The sequence below is a fragment of the Notolepis coatsorum genome (genome assembly GCF_963971535.1).
Source record: "Notolepis coatsorum genome assembly, chromosome: 9".
Lineage (NCBI taxonomy): Eukaryota > Metazoa > Chordata > Actinopteri > Aulopiformes > Paralepididae > Notolepis > Notolepis coatsorum.
The window spans coordinates 108,842,538-108,860,152 of NC_140173.1; the positions used below are offsets into that span (position 1 = coordinate 108,842,538).

The 17,615-nt window shown below is 42.2% G+C and overlaps 1 protein-coding gene across 1 annotated transcript; it reads right to left on the reverse strand.

Annotated features, from left to right (window-relative positions):
- Positions 1-1,362: 1,362 nt before the first annotated feature.
- On the reverse strand, positions 1,363-16,883 carry prorsd1 (prolyl-tRNA synthetase domain containing 1). The gene is made up of 4 exons (XM_084321408.1): positions 16,734-16,883; positions 15,844-15,969; positions 9,980-10,069; positions 1,363-3,542 (listed from the first exon to the last, which is right to left on the reverse strand). The coding sequence occupies exons 1-4, from the start codon at positions 16,815-16,817 to the stop codon at positions 3,330-3,332; spliced, it is 513 nt and encodes a 170-aa protein (XP_084177534.1). The 5' UTR covers positions 16,818-16,883; the 3' UTR covers positions 1,363-3,329.
- Between the last annotated feature and the right edge of the window lie 732 nt (positions 16,884-17,615).

Here is a 17,615-nt window from a genome sequence, read left to right on the forward strand (position 1 = left end):
CATTGCTAACACCTGGTAGCACACACTAACACTGGTCTGGTCGCCTGCTTACACATCACATCCAACTTCAAAAGTATCATCCAGCTATGAGATGGACAGTGACATACTTTCACCTTTGTACATGCATGTTTTAAAGCTGCAATAGGCAACTTTTATCATGCCAACTATTACATTCATTGCTAACACCTGGTAGCACACACTAACACTGGTCTGGTCGCCTGCTTACACATCACATCCAACTTCAAAAGTATCATCCAGCTATGAGATGGACAGTGACATACTTTCACCTTTGTACATGCATGTTTTAAAGCTGCAGTAGGCAACTTTTATCAAAAAATTAGCATGTGGGCGGCTAGGTGGTGTAGTGGGCAAGGCGCTCGCCACCAATGCAGGAGACGCTGGGTTCGAGCCCAGCTCTCCGCATTGCTATCAGCTTGGCTGTTCGTTCATACTAATACAATTGAAAGTATTAGGGGGTGGGAAGCTGATGGGTGGGGATCGGACGTTGTGGACAGCGACTCCTACAGGTCGGTTGGTGCGCCTGCGCAGCAGAATCAGGAAGCGACAGGGGCGGCGTGTCCCTCCCACGCAGACCCTCGCCGCTGATAGATCGCACTGTGCAGGTGAAAAGATGCGACTGCTGCTTCCTCGAGTACCGGAGGGGACACGTGATGTAAGGCTTCGTCCACATTGCAGCCGGCTTGTGGGAGGCATGGCCTAACAGCGTTCGAGACAGGGGAGGGTAGAATTGGACGATACGAAATTGGGATGGGAGAAAAATAGAAAATGGGAGAAAAAAGTAGATAAAAAAAAAATAAAAAATTAGCATGTTTGTTTGAGATGTGGTGTTCCCGGAGCCACATCGGGAAACCTCTGGGAGTCTGTGGGGAAACCTTTGCTGCGTGTGCATGGGCTCTATTTCCCAGAAGTTGCCTATTGCAGCTTTAAACAGTTATTACAGTTATTTCACACAATACACTCATGATGCACTGGTGCATTAAAATCACGACGCGCGCCACTGACACTCTGTGTCCAGAGTAATTAACTAAAATGGACCCTCTGCAAGCAAACAAATAAACCTATGCACATTTCTTTTACATATTTAAAACATATAAATGAAATACAAGAATACACAACGAAATACATCCTGTAGGTAAGAAATTACCTAAATGATGGGTATTGCATCACCTTTACCACCCAAATGTAAAGAAGCAAAACCATTATAGTGTTTCTAAAATACTTTTAATTTCAGAATATCCATCTTCAAGGATACTTTGGTAACATCATCCTCACAGAACTGTGTGCATCACAGACCCATCCATGCCCCCCCCCCCCCCTCCACATATTCATTCATTTCTGATAACTGAAACTAGGCGTTTAACTGAAACTAGGCGTTAAAAAGAGGCAATGTAAAACGTCATGTAAAATTATACTGTTTCCAAATGTGAAGGAATCGCAACATCATCACTCATTTCAAAGCACAAAGAGCTCACAGAAAGCTACAGGCAATCGGAACAGAGAGAAAATGCATAGAGTACCAGTAGCAGCCTATTCTATTACAGCATCACTACAAACTGTTGTGATTACAATCAAACAACAGGTGATTATAATTAGATTTACAACCGGTCAATCAGCTGTGTTAATGGCATTGATCCAGTTTGGTAGGAAATGCTTGACACCAGTTTGGTAGGAAATGCTTGACACGTCACGAGGAGATGTGGGATTGATGGATGGTAGAGAGGGACAGGAGCACGAGTCACTAGGGATGGGTACCTTTCACATTTGAACCGATACAGTACCGGTACCTGTGAATCGATACCGGTACCCAACGGTACCTTTTTTCGGTACTTTAGTCTCAAACTTTTTTATTTACCTACCTCAGTCAAAAAAAAATAATCCAAACTTCAAATAACTACAATTTCGACCGTTTTCGGCTTGCCATTGCTCCGACTGCTTTGTTGTTGAATCAAGTCAAATCCTAGGTAAGCATATATTGTGCGTGTGAACGTTGACATGAAAAGAAAAAAGGTAAAAAATAAATAATAATAATTCTGTATCTCACTTGAATCGATACTCGGTAGTACCAACGTGTTTCGGTTCGGTACCTTAAAAGTACAGAATTCGGTACCCATCCCTACGAGTCACTGAAGGTAAAACCTAACGCAGGCATGGATGTGATTTGGGTCTGACAATGCGAGACTATAGATATATACACGTTTATATTAATTGATAATCCGCTTAATCTGTTAATTTGCACCAGGGTAGACTAAAACTCAGTATGGAGTATTGCACATTGTACAGAGTAGACTTAGTTAGCTATATATACTTGTACAAGTGGTTGACTTAGGATAGAATGTGTATATTATACCAGGGGAGGGGGGGGATGTACATACGTGCATTGTGTTATCGTTAGAGTATACATATGTCTCACCTGATATTGATTTGACATCAATATATCAATGTAAATTCAATGTGAATACCTTGGCAGGATCCAATCACTACAGAAACATGTTGAGACCATTGATATCCACTATTTTCTATTGATATTTTGTGGGTTGGGTCGACTCTAAAGGAGTTCAACTGAAGGGGACAAAACATGCTTTATCAACACAAATAAGCAAGGCTGTCGACTCTCTCCTCTCATCATCAAAACAAAGGGGGCAGGAACAAATGGCAAAGCTTCCTTGCAACAGGACATTTCCTTACAGGGTTTATGGGAAACGTGATCTCATCATGAGAATGTGGCTATACAGTAACAATTGTTTCAGTAATACGTTGTTTACTATAATTATACCAAGGTATCACAACCAATCTGCCCATGATATAGTTTGTTGAAAATTGTCCTTGTAGTAACTTTAATACATAATACATCTAAATGTACTTTTCATCAGATAATGTTTTAAAACCCAAAATAAAAAATCTATAAACGCATCGATTGATTAACTAAAAGGTTCTGTAGGAACAAAGCTCTCCTGCAATAACATAAGCTTGAGCTCCAGTCTAATTAAAGCAGGATAGGTTCATGTCCCATTATACAATAAAAGCTTTCCAGGGTCAGTTTGTTTTCCAGGGATTTGGGGAACTGAACACAGTGAGGTTATTTGGTTGCTTTCTCCACGCCATTTCCATTAGTCCCCATTCAAATTCTGACTAGTGAGGACGCTTTTTCAGCATAGGTTTGAAGCGATGATAAGTATATTAACCCTTTAAAAGGCTTGTAAAACGTCATCCCTTCATATGTCCCATGCTAATAAAAGTTCCCCTGGAGCAGGTTCGTGTCTGGTTCCAGGTCAGTCTTTTGCAGGACAGGCCGGGTTCACGTTGCGTTTCTATTCAAAGCTCTGCAGGATGGGTTCGTGCCCGGTTTCCTTGAGGAACTTTAGCAGGTCGTCGGGTTTGAGCCCCATGGTAGCGGCGTTAGTCATAGGGTGGAAGTAGACCCTCTCATGACCCCCGTTCACCAGGTCGCTGTCCAGGACAAACTTCACACTCTGATCCTTGTCACAGAACAGAGCTAGCGCTGTAGCACAACCCTGACCCACCTGGGAGACGGATGGACGGACGGACCGATGGACGGATGGATGGATTGGATGGATGGACGGATGAATGGATGGACGGATGGATTGCAGATGGAAGGACGGACAGAGGGCAGGAGGGTTGAAGAAAGATTGAAGGAAGGGAAAAAGCAGTACAGGAAAAGATGGACAAAGAGTGAGTGAGAGATTATTTAATTATATATATTATTAATTATAATCACTCAATGTATTTTAGGACTCATTCCGATTAGGAATAATTTACCATCTGTAACCTCATTTGGTATATTTAAAACAACTTTATTTATTTTCCCATCTTAAAACTGGCTGCTCCTGCTTTGTATTCATTCATTTAATTTGTATGTTTTTGGGGGGATCCATTGTTTTTGTTTTTAATTAATATGTTATGTAAATAGTTTTTGTGTTGTTGTTTTTGTTGTTGCTGCTCCTTATTGTTGTCAGTTGTATTGCATTTCATGTTGCAGGACCCCGTTTCAAACAAGATGCTACACCTCAAGAGGTTTAGGAAACAAATAGACATTTTCCACTGAATGACACGATGATGATACGGTTAAAATACACACTAGTGTTAGCTTTCATTTGAGGGTATTTTAATCTATAGCAGGTGAATAGTTGGAGAACTTCAGCATTCCAAGTAGGTCAGTTTTAGCTACATGACAAAAATAATCTCAGCAAGGCTTATTTGATAAATAAAAAAGCTAAAAACTTCTAAAATCTCAACAATATGAACCATACAAATCAAGTAAGCCTTGTTGAGATTTTAGAAGTTTTTAGCTTTTTTATTTATCAAATAAGCCTTGCTGAGATTATATTATTCTAGTGCCCACCCAGGTTGGCAAGTGTTGATCAAGCGATTTTAAACCTTTGTAGTGTGGTAGTGAAAGGTTAACCTTCTGTAGTGTGGTAGTGAAAGGGTTAACCGTATGTAGTGTGGTAGTGAAAGGTTAGCCTGCTGTAGTGTGGTAGTGAAAGGTTAACCCTTTATAGTGTGGTAGTGAAAGTGTTAACCCTTTATAGTGTGGTAGTGAAATGTTAACCTTCCGTAGTGTGGTAGTGAAAGGTTAACCCTTTGTAGTGTGGTAGTGAAAGGTTAACCTTCTGTAGTGTGGTAGTGAAAGGTTAACCTCCTGTATTGTGGTAGTGAAAGTGTTAACCCTTTGTAGTGCGGTAGTGAAAGTGTTAACCCTTTGTAGTGTGGTAGTGAAAGGGTTAACCTCAACCGTTGTTATTTTGACAAGAATTTGTAGTTATCTGTGGTGGTGCCTAATATCACAGCCTAATCTGTTCCAATGGAAGTTCCAAGCTCACACATCCTCATAGTGCCCACTGATTGAGATGGCAGGTTTTCCATCTCCTCATTTCCCCTCAACCAGTTCTCAACTCTTTTTGGTTTGTGACCAGTGGCGGCTCTGCCACTAGGGGCGCAAGGGCGCCGCCCCCCCTTCAGGCCCTGCCTGGTTATATGAGAGTAGAACAAGAAAAAGTATCTTTTTGTTTTTTGTTTTATAGCCCTATAAATAATATAAACATGTTTAAAATGAATAATATTTACTCATTTTAAGTATGTTTGTATTTCCAATGCACAATATAACGTTATTATCGCAATTAAAAAACACTCGTTTTCACGTTTTTTTTATTTTATTTATTTTTTTGTATTTCTCGGCCCGGGCTATACGCGATAGCGCTCTGAGTGCGCGTCACAGTTTGATCGCTGTATCCGTCACAGCCAATCAGTGCATAACGCGCTGTACGTTGAAATATGACTATTATGTTGGAATCCGGGCGCGATTTGAAGCGGTCTAGCCAGTAGCGCCAAGAATATCTGTAGCCGCATTTCGCGGAGACGCTCTCTGATTGGCCGACGCCAGTATTTTTTTCCGTAGCAGAATTTCACAGAGACGATCTCTGATTGGCCGAATCCAATTTCTAATGTTCCAATTCTAGGTTATTCCTAGGTTGGTCGGTGGAGATAGTTGTGTTGTTGTGAGAATGATGCAGGCAGCTGTTTGTCTTAGACAAGCGTGCCGTGACTGCAAGTTCTTTAGACTGTTAAGCTTAGGCACTCTTTCAAAGTTGGTTAAGGTTAGAGTTTGTCTTAGAGCATGGCGATAGAACGCCAGGTAGTTTGCAGTCTGTTCGAGCGGAAATGGACAAAGGAATGTACTTGTGTTGTGCTAACGAGCTAACACTTGGCTAACAAGCTATATGGCGGATGCAGTCTGGAGACAGACTACAGTGGACAGTGGTCTGGAATACATCATCAGTGGATTATACACGTTTATCAAGCTCTCCTGCCCTGGACGTTTCAACTAAACAGTGAGTCTCTCTCTCTCTCTCTCTCTCTCTCTCTCTCTCTCTGTGGTTAACGTTAACGTTTGTAAATAGTTTTTTTTAGGAGCAGTACTGTTAGGCTACTGCTGGCCATTCATGAAGCGAGACATTGCTGATTGTTTATTTATTTTATAACACAAGACTATGACTACCAACTGCCTAGCCAGCCGTGTATCAATCTTGGATGCAATAATAACGTTACCACACTGACTATGTCGATGGCTCATTGATTTAACTACTGCAGCTCTCTCGGATTGAAAATACGTGGATTATGGCTTGTTCAATATCGTCTATGTTTGAATGAATGAATGAGAACTTTATTAACAGATTGCAGAATGGGTACAATACAGTACGGCTCAATACACACAATTGTTAAGGGGATGCAGACCAGAGAAAGACGTTTGTCTTGTTTACATCAGGGTCCCAGATTTTCGATTCATATCGATAGTTTAATAGCTAGCCTTGGCTCGTTTAACAATATGCAAAATATGTGTACAGCCCTGTACTCATACTGAAGTTATTCTTGGTATATAATAGGTCTGATTGTGTAACGAATCGATTCCACGTCGCGCTGTGTGTGAGAGAGAGAAGGAGAGAGGGAGAGATCTGCCTGTGTTTGGAGACGGGGCGAGTTTTGTTTCTAACTTTTCTATTTATATATTGTGTTTCAAGTTGTGAATTAGAGTCTAGACTATACTTTATTTGACTGGTTGTGTGTTGTTGTAGTAACAGCTGAGCGACTCGTTCATAAGAGCCGATTCATTGCCGTGAGCGTGAGTCGAATCGCTCACGTCTTGCCATGAGTCTGTTGCGTGGTACTGTACTGTACCAAAATGTTTGGTATAGCGCCCCTAGTGGTGAAGTACCCACCGGCCGCCACTGTTTGTGACTCCTAAAAAACACAGTCTCTACTGTTTCAAGTAGAAAGAATCTCCCAGAGATAGGGCTGGGCGATATGGCCTAAATATGATATCACGATATTTTCTGACCTTTCGGCGATACACGATACGCATCACGATGTTTTTCTTTTTTTCCCCAAACAATTCATTATGAGGCTTACCAAGACAGTATTTGAGTTTGCAAGCTAACATTAAAGACAAAATAAAATACCCATGCATTTAGCATTTTTATATTATATATTAGATTTAGATTATTGGATTATTAGATTATATATTGCATATATTTAGCAATGAGATATTATATGATTTAGATATGAAATATGATGAATTGAAAATGGGGGACCCTGATGTAAACAAGACGAAAGTCTTTCTCTGGGCCCCGTTCCCCGTACCTGGATAACTGAGTTAGCCGGATAACTTTCGGTTAAATCTGACTTAAGCCGGACTTTCCGGCTCCCCGTACCTGGATTGTCCAAATCACCATGACAACAGATCCAAAAGTTTGAGCCTGGTCGAAAGCAGGGTTTAAGTTCAAGTTAGCCGGATGAACCATCGCCACGCCCCCGAAAAGAAAGTGACAGCGCGTTTCCTGAAATTATTCCCACAGTCTAGGATCTGCTTTATACCATTCTGAATTACGTTTTTGTGCTCCATTCTTCCAGAGGGGGCTTTTGAAATGTAAAATAGACCCAAAATGCTGATACTAAATTCACTTTGTCCTAAATAATGCACGTTATATATACCGTGGCGCTCGCTCGGTGCGATGTACACATTATGTGGTTATTTTAATTGTAACTGGGATTAAGATGTCTGATGAGATGCGCTGTTTGACGGATTTGAGAAATTGAATGAGCCGTTGACGTCACATTAATGAATGAGGATAAAGAGAGAAAACTTCATTCAAAATAAAGAATATTCTAAACACGGGTCTCTCGTTCATTAATGTATAAACAATGAATTTATCACATCTAGCACAGTGGCGCAGCGGTAGTGCTCAATCCTGCCAACCCAGCGACCGGTGTTCGAATCCCTGTGTTTCCAATATAATTTTTTGGAATATAATATTAATGATTATACGCCAAAGTAGCCTAGTTGTAAGTTAAAATATTATAAATCTACATGCATTGAGGATGTCATTCTTTATATAGCTCTCAACGTGCACCAAATTGAATTATTCCTACATAAGGAGGAGGAAGGAAAAGACCGGGTTTCGAACCCCGGTCGTCTGCGTGAAAGTCAAAAGAAGAACCCGTTAGACCACAGTGGAGATAAGTAAAAGATCGACCATACATCAATCAATGGGAAGAGAGCCGTATCGTTATTCTGTATAACAGTTCAACTAATTATTTTCGCTAGCAAGATCTCATTTGATTATTCAATCCAGCAGGCAAGTTTAAAGAAATATAATCTGATTGATTGAGGTAATGAGGGACTTAAAATTAGCCTATAGATAACGCATTTAACTTGTCGGCGAGGCGATTGAGCCGTACTGCAATATGTTAATAAAGTTTTAAATCAATTAATCAATCAATGCCGCTAGAGAATCAGGATCTCTGCTCTCGACACTTGCTGCCTTCTCGGCTGAGGCGGGCACGCGCACTTATCCTGGGTCTCAAGTCTGGCTTGAGTTAACGAGACTGAATCCACCTTCGAGGAACAGGAAAATCCCGGCTTCAAACATCGGGTTAACTGAATCTGGATAATGACATCTTGATCGACTTAGTTGAACCAGGTACGGGGAACGGGGCCCTGGTCTGCATCCTCCAGTCCACTGTTGACTGTTGTTGTATTGAGCTGTACTGTATTGTACCCATGCTGCAATCTGTTAATAACGTTCTCATTCATTCAGTCGGCAAACAGAATCATTTTGATTGACAGTCGCGTCTGCAAATTACGTCACATCGCTTGCACCCGCCCTGCTGTTCTTAGCACCAATCGGCAAGCGCGTATTCATTTTTTACTTCCGCCATTGGAGAGCTCAATGACAATAACAATGGCAGCTCGCCGCGGCCGACGTTTAGCTTTTAGCTCCGCAGAAGGACTAAACGACTGGAGGCATAATGATTTTACTGCAACGGATGTTATAATAAAAGCCTTTCCATACATCTGTCTGATTGAAAACTTTATTAACAGACCGCAGAATGGGCACAACTGAGTCAGCACGGGCTGAGATATGAACGACTAACGCTTGCTATATCTAGGTCGACCTCGGTCGTTGCTATGTAAATACGCTGATGTTATTGAAAGTGTAACTACCGTAATTCCTCTAATAGTAACCCCGGCTTGTATTTGTTTCAACTGTAGCGGATACCAGGCTTGTATTAGGAGGAGGCATGTATAAGAGAGAGGCCTATATTTCTATTTTTCAAACGGATCATAATGAATAAATCAACATTTTGTGTCAGTTTGAACCCAGTAAAATGTACTGGGTTCATTTATTGAAACCAAGTACTGTATGAAATACGGTAGTAAACAGTGCAATTACAGGTGGTCAAAAAAAGTAAAATAAAGTAAAATAGTGCAATCACAATACTGGTATAATAATAATAATAATAATAACTTTGTCTTATACAATTCTGAGGTAGGCTTACTCTCTTGGTAAACATTAACACCATACCATTATATGGTATTTACTGCACAGCTAGGCCAGCATATAACAACAATAACAAAATATATTGCCTATGGTAAATCCGTTGAGGGAAATACCGTAATTCCTCTAATATACATGAAACCCGGCTTGTATTAGGAGGCCGGCTTATAAGTGCTTAGCTCAACAGCACACCCGGTCATTAATAGAGACCCGGTTTTTAATTGAATACCGGTTACTATTAGAGGAATTACGGTATATAATGTTAATGCCACAAAACGATTGCCTTTGTTATCATAAGTAGCAACTTTTGATGCAGTAGTGTGTGTGTGGGGCGACGCTGTTCAAAAGTGTCAACGTGTGGACCAGATTGACGCGACACAAGCCTCTTGGTCAAAACATCACGATATCCACGATACGTTTAAAAAGTGTATCGTTAATGAACTGTACCCGATATTTATATAATATCGTCATATCGCCCAGCCCTACCCAGAGATTCCTAATATCATCATGTATTTTTGTATTTTAATCTGGCTACCCTCTGAGGGGTCCCGACCCACAGGTTGAGACCCACCGCCCTAAACAATATTCACTGCTCATCTCTTTACCTTGAGTTTCTCCACCATGGCTGCTTCGTCGGCAAAGCGCAGGTTACCGCTGCCCACGCCCAGCTTTTTGGCAAGGTCGTTGAGGTTGACCTGCGTGAAATTAGAACGGAGAAAAAGGTCACTTTCTTGGTAATAAATGGTGAACCTAGGATGGCTACCGTTAATCGTGTCGAAATTAGCATTGATTCATGTGTGGACAGTGGAGGAGACTGCATGTGAAAGTTGGAATGTTGAACAGAATTGCCAGTGGAATGTTCAGCCAAATGGTGCCACAACACTCCTACACAAAGTTGTACACCACAGCCTCCCAAACGCTTGAAGCCTTTTTACAACGCATCGCCATTTCCGGGTTCCCGTTTTGCGCTCTGATTGGCCAGGTCATGTGACATGAGCGCCAATCGTGAAACGGCAAGTTTCTACACTGGTTAAGCTTAGGCACTCTTCGAAGTTGGTTAAGGTTAGAGTTTGTCTTAGAGCGTGACGGCAAGTTCTTTCGCCGGTTAAGCTTAGGCACTAATTTCGAAGTTGGTTAAGGTTAGAGTTTGTCTTAGAGCATAGCGATAGAATGCCAGGTAGTTTGCAGGCTGTTCGACGCGGAAATGGGCAAACACGCTATTGGGCGCACATGTCACATGACCTGCCCAATCAGAGCGCCGGAAACGGGGATGTGTTGTAAAAAGGCTACACGCCTCCCAAACACCCGTCTCTACGCCTGTACATTACAGTCCCTCAAACACCTGTCTCTACGCCTGTACATTACAGCCTCCCAAACACCTCTGTCTCTACGCCTGTACATTACAGTCCCTCAAACACCTGTCTCTACGCCTGTACATTACAGCCTCCCAAACACCTGTCTCTACTAGGGATGCCCCGATCACGTTTTTTGCCACCGATACCGATCACCGATCGTCGTGAGCCATATCGGCCGATACCGATCCGATACCGATCGTTTTTGATTAAAAAGAAATTAAAAATTATTTAATATAATTTTTTTTTATTTTTTTTTATAAAATATATATATTATATAATTAGACTTGTACTTGTATTATCTGCGAGACATCGCCACCACGCAACAAGTCAAAATGCTCGCTATCTGCAAACCGCGCCACTGTCTGTGTACTCTAGTAGCCTCCAGCTCCAAAAAGGATTCTCCGGCGCTGCAGCTGGGCCCTATTGGTATAACGTTACTACTGTCACATTCAGCAAGCCCTCAGCTCGAATACGCATTCAATCAATGTTATAAGACATTGATATCAGGAGCTATCTGTAGCTACTGCTAGCCGGCTAGATGACGTTAAGACAACTATTTAGTTCAATCGGACATTTCGTTTTGAACTGTGAACTAACGTCAGCTAATGCAAGCTAACGCAAGCTAACGGAGATATCAACATGGACTACTAGACTTCCTGGGGCATTTGTTGATATCCGGAGCTATCAGTAGCTAGCCGGCTAAATACCGTTAGTCAATGCCTACTAAAAGTGAATAGTTGACTGGGTAATTTTGTTTAAACAGTAACGATAGCTAGGTAGCTAATGTTAGCTCAGGTCGAATGCACTATCTAGACTCAGCAGAGGAGCCGCCTCCTCTGTGTTTACAAACTCTACACGGGTACGGGCGGGGCTAGGGAGGAGGAGCAGTTTGCAGGTCCTGTGCGTCTGAGACAAGCGAGTGAGATATCCACTTGATCAGTTTCCGCGATCTGCGAATATGACTCATTATCGGAATTCCCCGATCGCATATTTATACTGATTATCGGCCGATAACTCTACGCCTGTACATTACAGCCTCCCAAACACCTCTGTCTCTACGCCTGTACATTACAGCCTCCCAAACACCTCTGTCTCTACACCTGTACATTACAGTCTCTCAAACACCTGTCTCTACGCCTGTACATTACAGTCTCCCAAACACCTCTGTCTCTACACCTGTACATTACAGTCTCTCAAACACCGGTCTCTACGCCTGTACATTACAGTCTCCCAAACACCTCTGTAGGGCTGGGAGATATGGCCTCTAAATTATATCACAATATTTTTTGGCTATGTCACGATACACAAACACACAAGACTGGATTATTTCGGAAATGGGCGATGTTCAGCGTGTAATAAACTACAAACTACAGTGTGTAGAAACGAACGCCTTTTTACATGTTGTACTGCAAATAGTGTCTGTCAAATGAGCCATACCATTTTCCCCATAGCTATAATATAGAATATACAAATAGCTCCGCAAAGATCATGAATTATCGCGAAAACAGTCACGAAAAGCTGGCCTACTGACCGCAGGATGCGCGGCCAGCGTGGCAGTCAATGAGTTAATGAATATCGCCCACCCCTACACCTCTGTCTCTACGCCTGTACACCACAGTCTCCCAAACACCTCTGTCTCTACGCCTGTACATTACAGCCTCCCAAACACCTCTGTCTCTACACCTGTACATTACAGTCTCTCAAACACCTGTCTCTACGCCTGTACATTACAGTCTCCCAAACACCTCTGTCTCTACACCTGTACATTACAGTCTCTCAAACACCGGTCTCTACGCCTGTACATTACAGTCTCCCAAACACCTCTGTAGGGCTGGGAGATATGGCCTCTAAATTATATCACAATATTTTTTGGCTATGTCACGATACACAAACACACAAGACTGGATTATTTCGGAAATGGGCGATGTTCAGCGTGTAATAAACTACAAACTACAGTGTGTAGAAACGAACGCCTTTTTACATGTTGTACTGCAAATAGTGTCTGTCAAATGAGCCATACCATTTTCCCCATAGCTATAATATAGAATATACAAATAGCTCCGCAAAGATCATGAATTATCGCGAAAACAGTCACGAAAAGCTGGCCTACTGACCGCAGGATGCGCGGCCAGCGTGGCAGTCAATGAGTTAATGAATATCGCCCACCCCTACACCTCTGTCTCTACGCCTGTACACCACAGTCTCCCAAACACCTCTGTCTTTACACCTGTACATTACAGCCTCCCAAACACCTGTCTTTACGCCTGTACATTACAGCCTCCCAAACACCTGTCTCTACGCCTGTACACCACAGCCTCCCAAACACCTGTCTCTACGCCTGTACATTACAGCCTCCCAAACACCTGTCTTTACGCCTGTACATTACAGCCTCCCAAACACCTGTCTCTACGCCTGTATGTAACGGAGGTACCGCAGTATATCCACAGTCACGGGTACAAGTAGTGACGTGGCTGTGGATGGTAAGCGGTACTGCAAGTAAACTCACTCCGCAGAGGCATCCAGACCCGGAAGCAAGAAGTGAATTCACTTCTTGCTTAGTGGTCTGTGATGCCGCCCGCGATGCGGGCGTCCGGGGTTCAACTCCCACTCAGGGCAATCCCTTAACAGGGGTCGAATCGACTAAACACAACGCAGACAAGATCACACCGGCTACATGTGGTGCCGTTAGACCCGGATGCCCTGGGTGGAGTGAGTTTAGGGGGGTGAGTGTAACGGAGGTACCGCAGTATATCCATTATCCACAGTCACGGGTACAAGTAGTGACGTGGCTGTGGATGGTAAGCGGTACTGCAAGTAAACTCACTCCCCAGAGGCATCCAGACCCGGAAGCAAGAAGTGAATTCACTTCTTGCTTAGTGGTCTGTGAGGGCGATCCCTTAACAGGGGTCGAATCGACTAAACACAACGCAGACAAGATCACACCGGCTACATGTACACCACACCACAGCCTCCCAAACACCTGTCTCTACGCCTGTACATTACAGCCTCCCAAACACCTGTCTCTACGCCTGTACACCACAGCCTCCCAAACACCTGTCTCTACGCCTGTACACCACAGCCTCCCAAACACCTGTCTCTACGCCTGTACACCACAGCCTCCCAAACACCTGTCTCTACGCCTGTACATTACAGCCTCCCAAACACCTGTCTCTACGCCTGTACTACACCACAGCCTCCCAAACACCTGTCTCTACGCCTGTACATTACAGCCTCCCAAACACCTGTCTCTACGCCTGTACACCACAGCCTCCCAAACACCTGTCTCTACGCCTGTACATTACAGCCTCCCAAACACCTGTCTCTACACCTGTACATTACAGCCTCCCAAACACCTGTCTCTACGCCTGTACATTACAGCCTCCCAAACACCTGTCTCTACGCCTGTACACCACAGCCTTCCAAACACCCTCTCTACGCCTGTACATTACAGCCTCCCAAACACCTGTCTCTACGCCTGTACACCACAGCCTCCCAAACACCTGTCTCTACGCCTGTACATTACAGCCTCCCAAACACCTGTCTCCACGCCTGTACATTACAGCCTCCCAAACACCTCTGTCTTTATGCCTGTAGTGTACATTACAGCCTAGGGCTGGGCGATAAAACGATAACGATAATTATCGCGATATATTTTAATAATCTATATCGATTGATAATAAAAGAAATATCAATAAAGACAATATTTCTTTTTCTTTTTTTTTGTGACCTGCAACAGGGTAGTTTTAAAACCAGAAACAGTGGACATACTTTTCTTTCTTGCCTGCAACATAAAGTAATGGCTTTGCTTGTTTAAATGACAATACTGACCAAATTAACATTTATTTTTCTCTTGTCCATTTATTTTGTTTGCTTTCTAATTTAAAATACAGTTTGTGGTGTGAGGGGGTGTAACACTAAAGATGGCGGCAACGACAAAGAATTGCTGCAAAATCTGTTAAAAAAAAAATATATATATATATATATATATATATATATATATATATATATATATATATATATATATATATATTTTTTTTAATACTTATAACAATATCGATAATTAGATATCGAGTGATATATCGTTATCGATACCGTGATATCATTTTTGGCCATATCGCCCAGCCTACAGCCTCCCAGACACCTCTGCGGCTATAACTTTGAATTGGGTGTGTACCACGGCACTAATAACCAAAAACTAAGCTTGTCTGAAGTGAACATTTATGAGTTATGCAGTGATGTAGTTATCATAAAAGTAAAAAGACTATAGTGCTATGTCTTTATGGTCTTTATGGCATCATCGCTTCCATGGATGCAGTGAATAAACAAGGCTGCACAGACGCAGTGGAATTAAATGATTTAACCTTTTTCGACTCATTCCAACTGTTCTCATAACAACGTTATCAAACATTAATGTGTCCCTTCCTATGCTTTAGCTTGTCTTGTAACAGTAAATATTTACAGTTGTCTCCCATTGTCAGAAATAAAAGAGAATAGTTTGTCCTGGCCCCAAATCATGTGAGGTCACAGTCACCTATGTACAACTCCATGGACAATGAACTGGAAAAAATTGCTAATGTTCACAAATGATTAAAGGTGCTATAGAGTAGGGCTGAGCTTCGGATTTTTTTTTGGCATTCGAAGCTTCGGGGGCCGAGATTCAGTTTTAATTCGAAGCTTCGAGATAAAAAAAAATAAATAATTATGTTGCGATCTCAGACCCATTCAGGACAGCCTGCACAAGGTGCCTCGATGGATTGTGAATGGCAATAGCGAATACGCTGTGGTGTACACACTGTACAGGCGTATATGTATGTATATTATATACATACATAAATGACCAATTATTAGCTTGTTCTATTCTCCATCCATCTATCATCCATAGCAACACTATATTATCACCGACATCCTGTTGGGGGATCCCCTTTGAACAGCCCATCTGAGGTTGCTCTCCTCCACACTGCCTGTGGTGCTTTTTGCTTCTTCCTAGGTTTTAGTGACAGTTATTCCTCATCTTCATTGGTCGGTGATAATAGTGTTGCTATATGGATGATCGATGGGTGGAGAATAAAACAGGCGAATAGTTGGTATGTATGAAATCATAGCTCTGTGCTGACCTGTCTGTCATGGCGTGCAGATACCAGCCACAGCCCTTTCTTCTTCTTGTCCTTCAGGAAGAGGTTCTTGGTCACTGCACCGCTCACATCCTGCAGGTGAGGCATCATTTCTTCCACAGTGAACACCTGATGGCAGATGGAGGCAGTTGTAAGAAAGACGGAAGACACTTTGGGACAGGGGAGAAAAATAGATGAATGAAGAAAGGAGGGAGGGAAAGAGGGAGGGAGCAAGGAAGTAGAGAGAGGGGAGAGATGAAGGGAAGGATGGAAATAAAGAGGTGGAAAGATAAATTAACAGAGAGGGGAGGAAGGAAAGGGCAAGGGTGGTAAACTGAGGTAGACATTTTAAATTGGGCTTGGAGAGAGGTTTGTTGTCAAGACATTCAATAAAAACATTACATATTTCAGTCAAAAGCAATTAAAAAAGATTAATTCAATGACTGTAGTGTGGAAGAGAGTCGGGTAGGCTAGTCAATGTCTACGGATGTAACACATTTACAACACACACACACCTGATTATGATTAATTGAAAATGGGGGACCCTGATGTAAACAAGACGAAAGTCTTTCTCTGGTCTGCATCCCCTTAACAATTGTGTGTTTTGAGCTGTACTGTATTGTACCCATTCTGCAATCTGTTAATAATATTTTCAATCAATCAAACCTAATAATGCAACTACAGTGGGAAAACAAATGCAGTCTTTGGCGCCCTCTTATGGTTACTATAAGTCACAGCACGTCAATGCAACACACGTGTACATTTCTGAAATACATTTGGCAGCGAGCAAAAAGAACCAATCTGCTGTTACACGCAAGGGAAAACATGCATTTGATCAATGTAGCAAAATTCTTTAGCGATATAGTCCAGCGAACAGCTTGAGTTTTCTTTACCGGTGGATGATCTACGCAGGTCGTCTCTATATTCAGATCCGTCAGGTATTTCTCCAACTCTGCCCGGAGCTCTGGTGCAGCCATGGCTGAATTGTTTAACAATATAACTTAGCAAGTAAATAAAAAATCATAAACATATGTCACTCGGAGTCGGACTCACTCCCAGAAGAAGCCAAAGACGTCACGTGTCTGTCTGACTTCTTCTGAGCTTGAATCGCAGACCAAAGTGTATACTGCCACCTTCTGTACTGGAGTATGTTTATCACTGCAGATTTTATGCTAAGGATTTTACTTTGTAATCATGCAATTTAACCCTTCTCTTGCGTTTCCGGTCAAATCTGACCGAGTGACTTCGTTTGTAATTGATTTGATTTGATATTTTTTATTTTCGTGTCTTACATACAGATGTATGCCCAGCCCATATGGGCTTACAAGACACATAACAATAAGTATATAATAATATACTTTACCAATTACTTAACAAATGACATAGACCAAGATGGCCATAAAAAAAGAAAAATACAAGAAAATACAATAAAACGTAATATAACACAAGCTGTACTCAATGTAAATAATATGTTTGTAATAATACATATTGTGTTTTTCATCCAATTGCCTCAAGACCTTCAGAACATCCCACTCCACTGACACATGCCTTCTCTATTTGAATGACCACATCAAACAAGAGGTGGACGCAGGCAAATACTGCGGCATGGTCATGCTGGACCTACAAAAGGCCTTTGACACGGTCAATCACTCCATTCTGATTGACAAGCTAAAAGCAATTGGTTTTGATAGTCTATCAGTGAGCTGGATGCAATCCTACCTTGAGGGGAGGGAACAGATGGTGGAGGTAAACGGTACCCTATCCCCCCCCCTCAC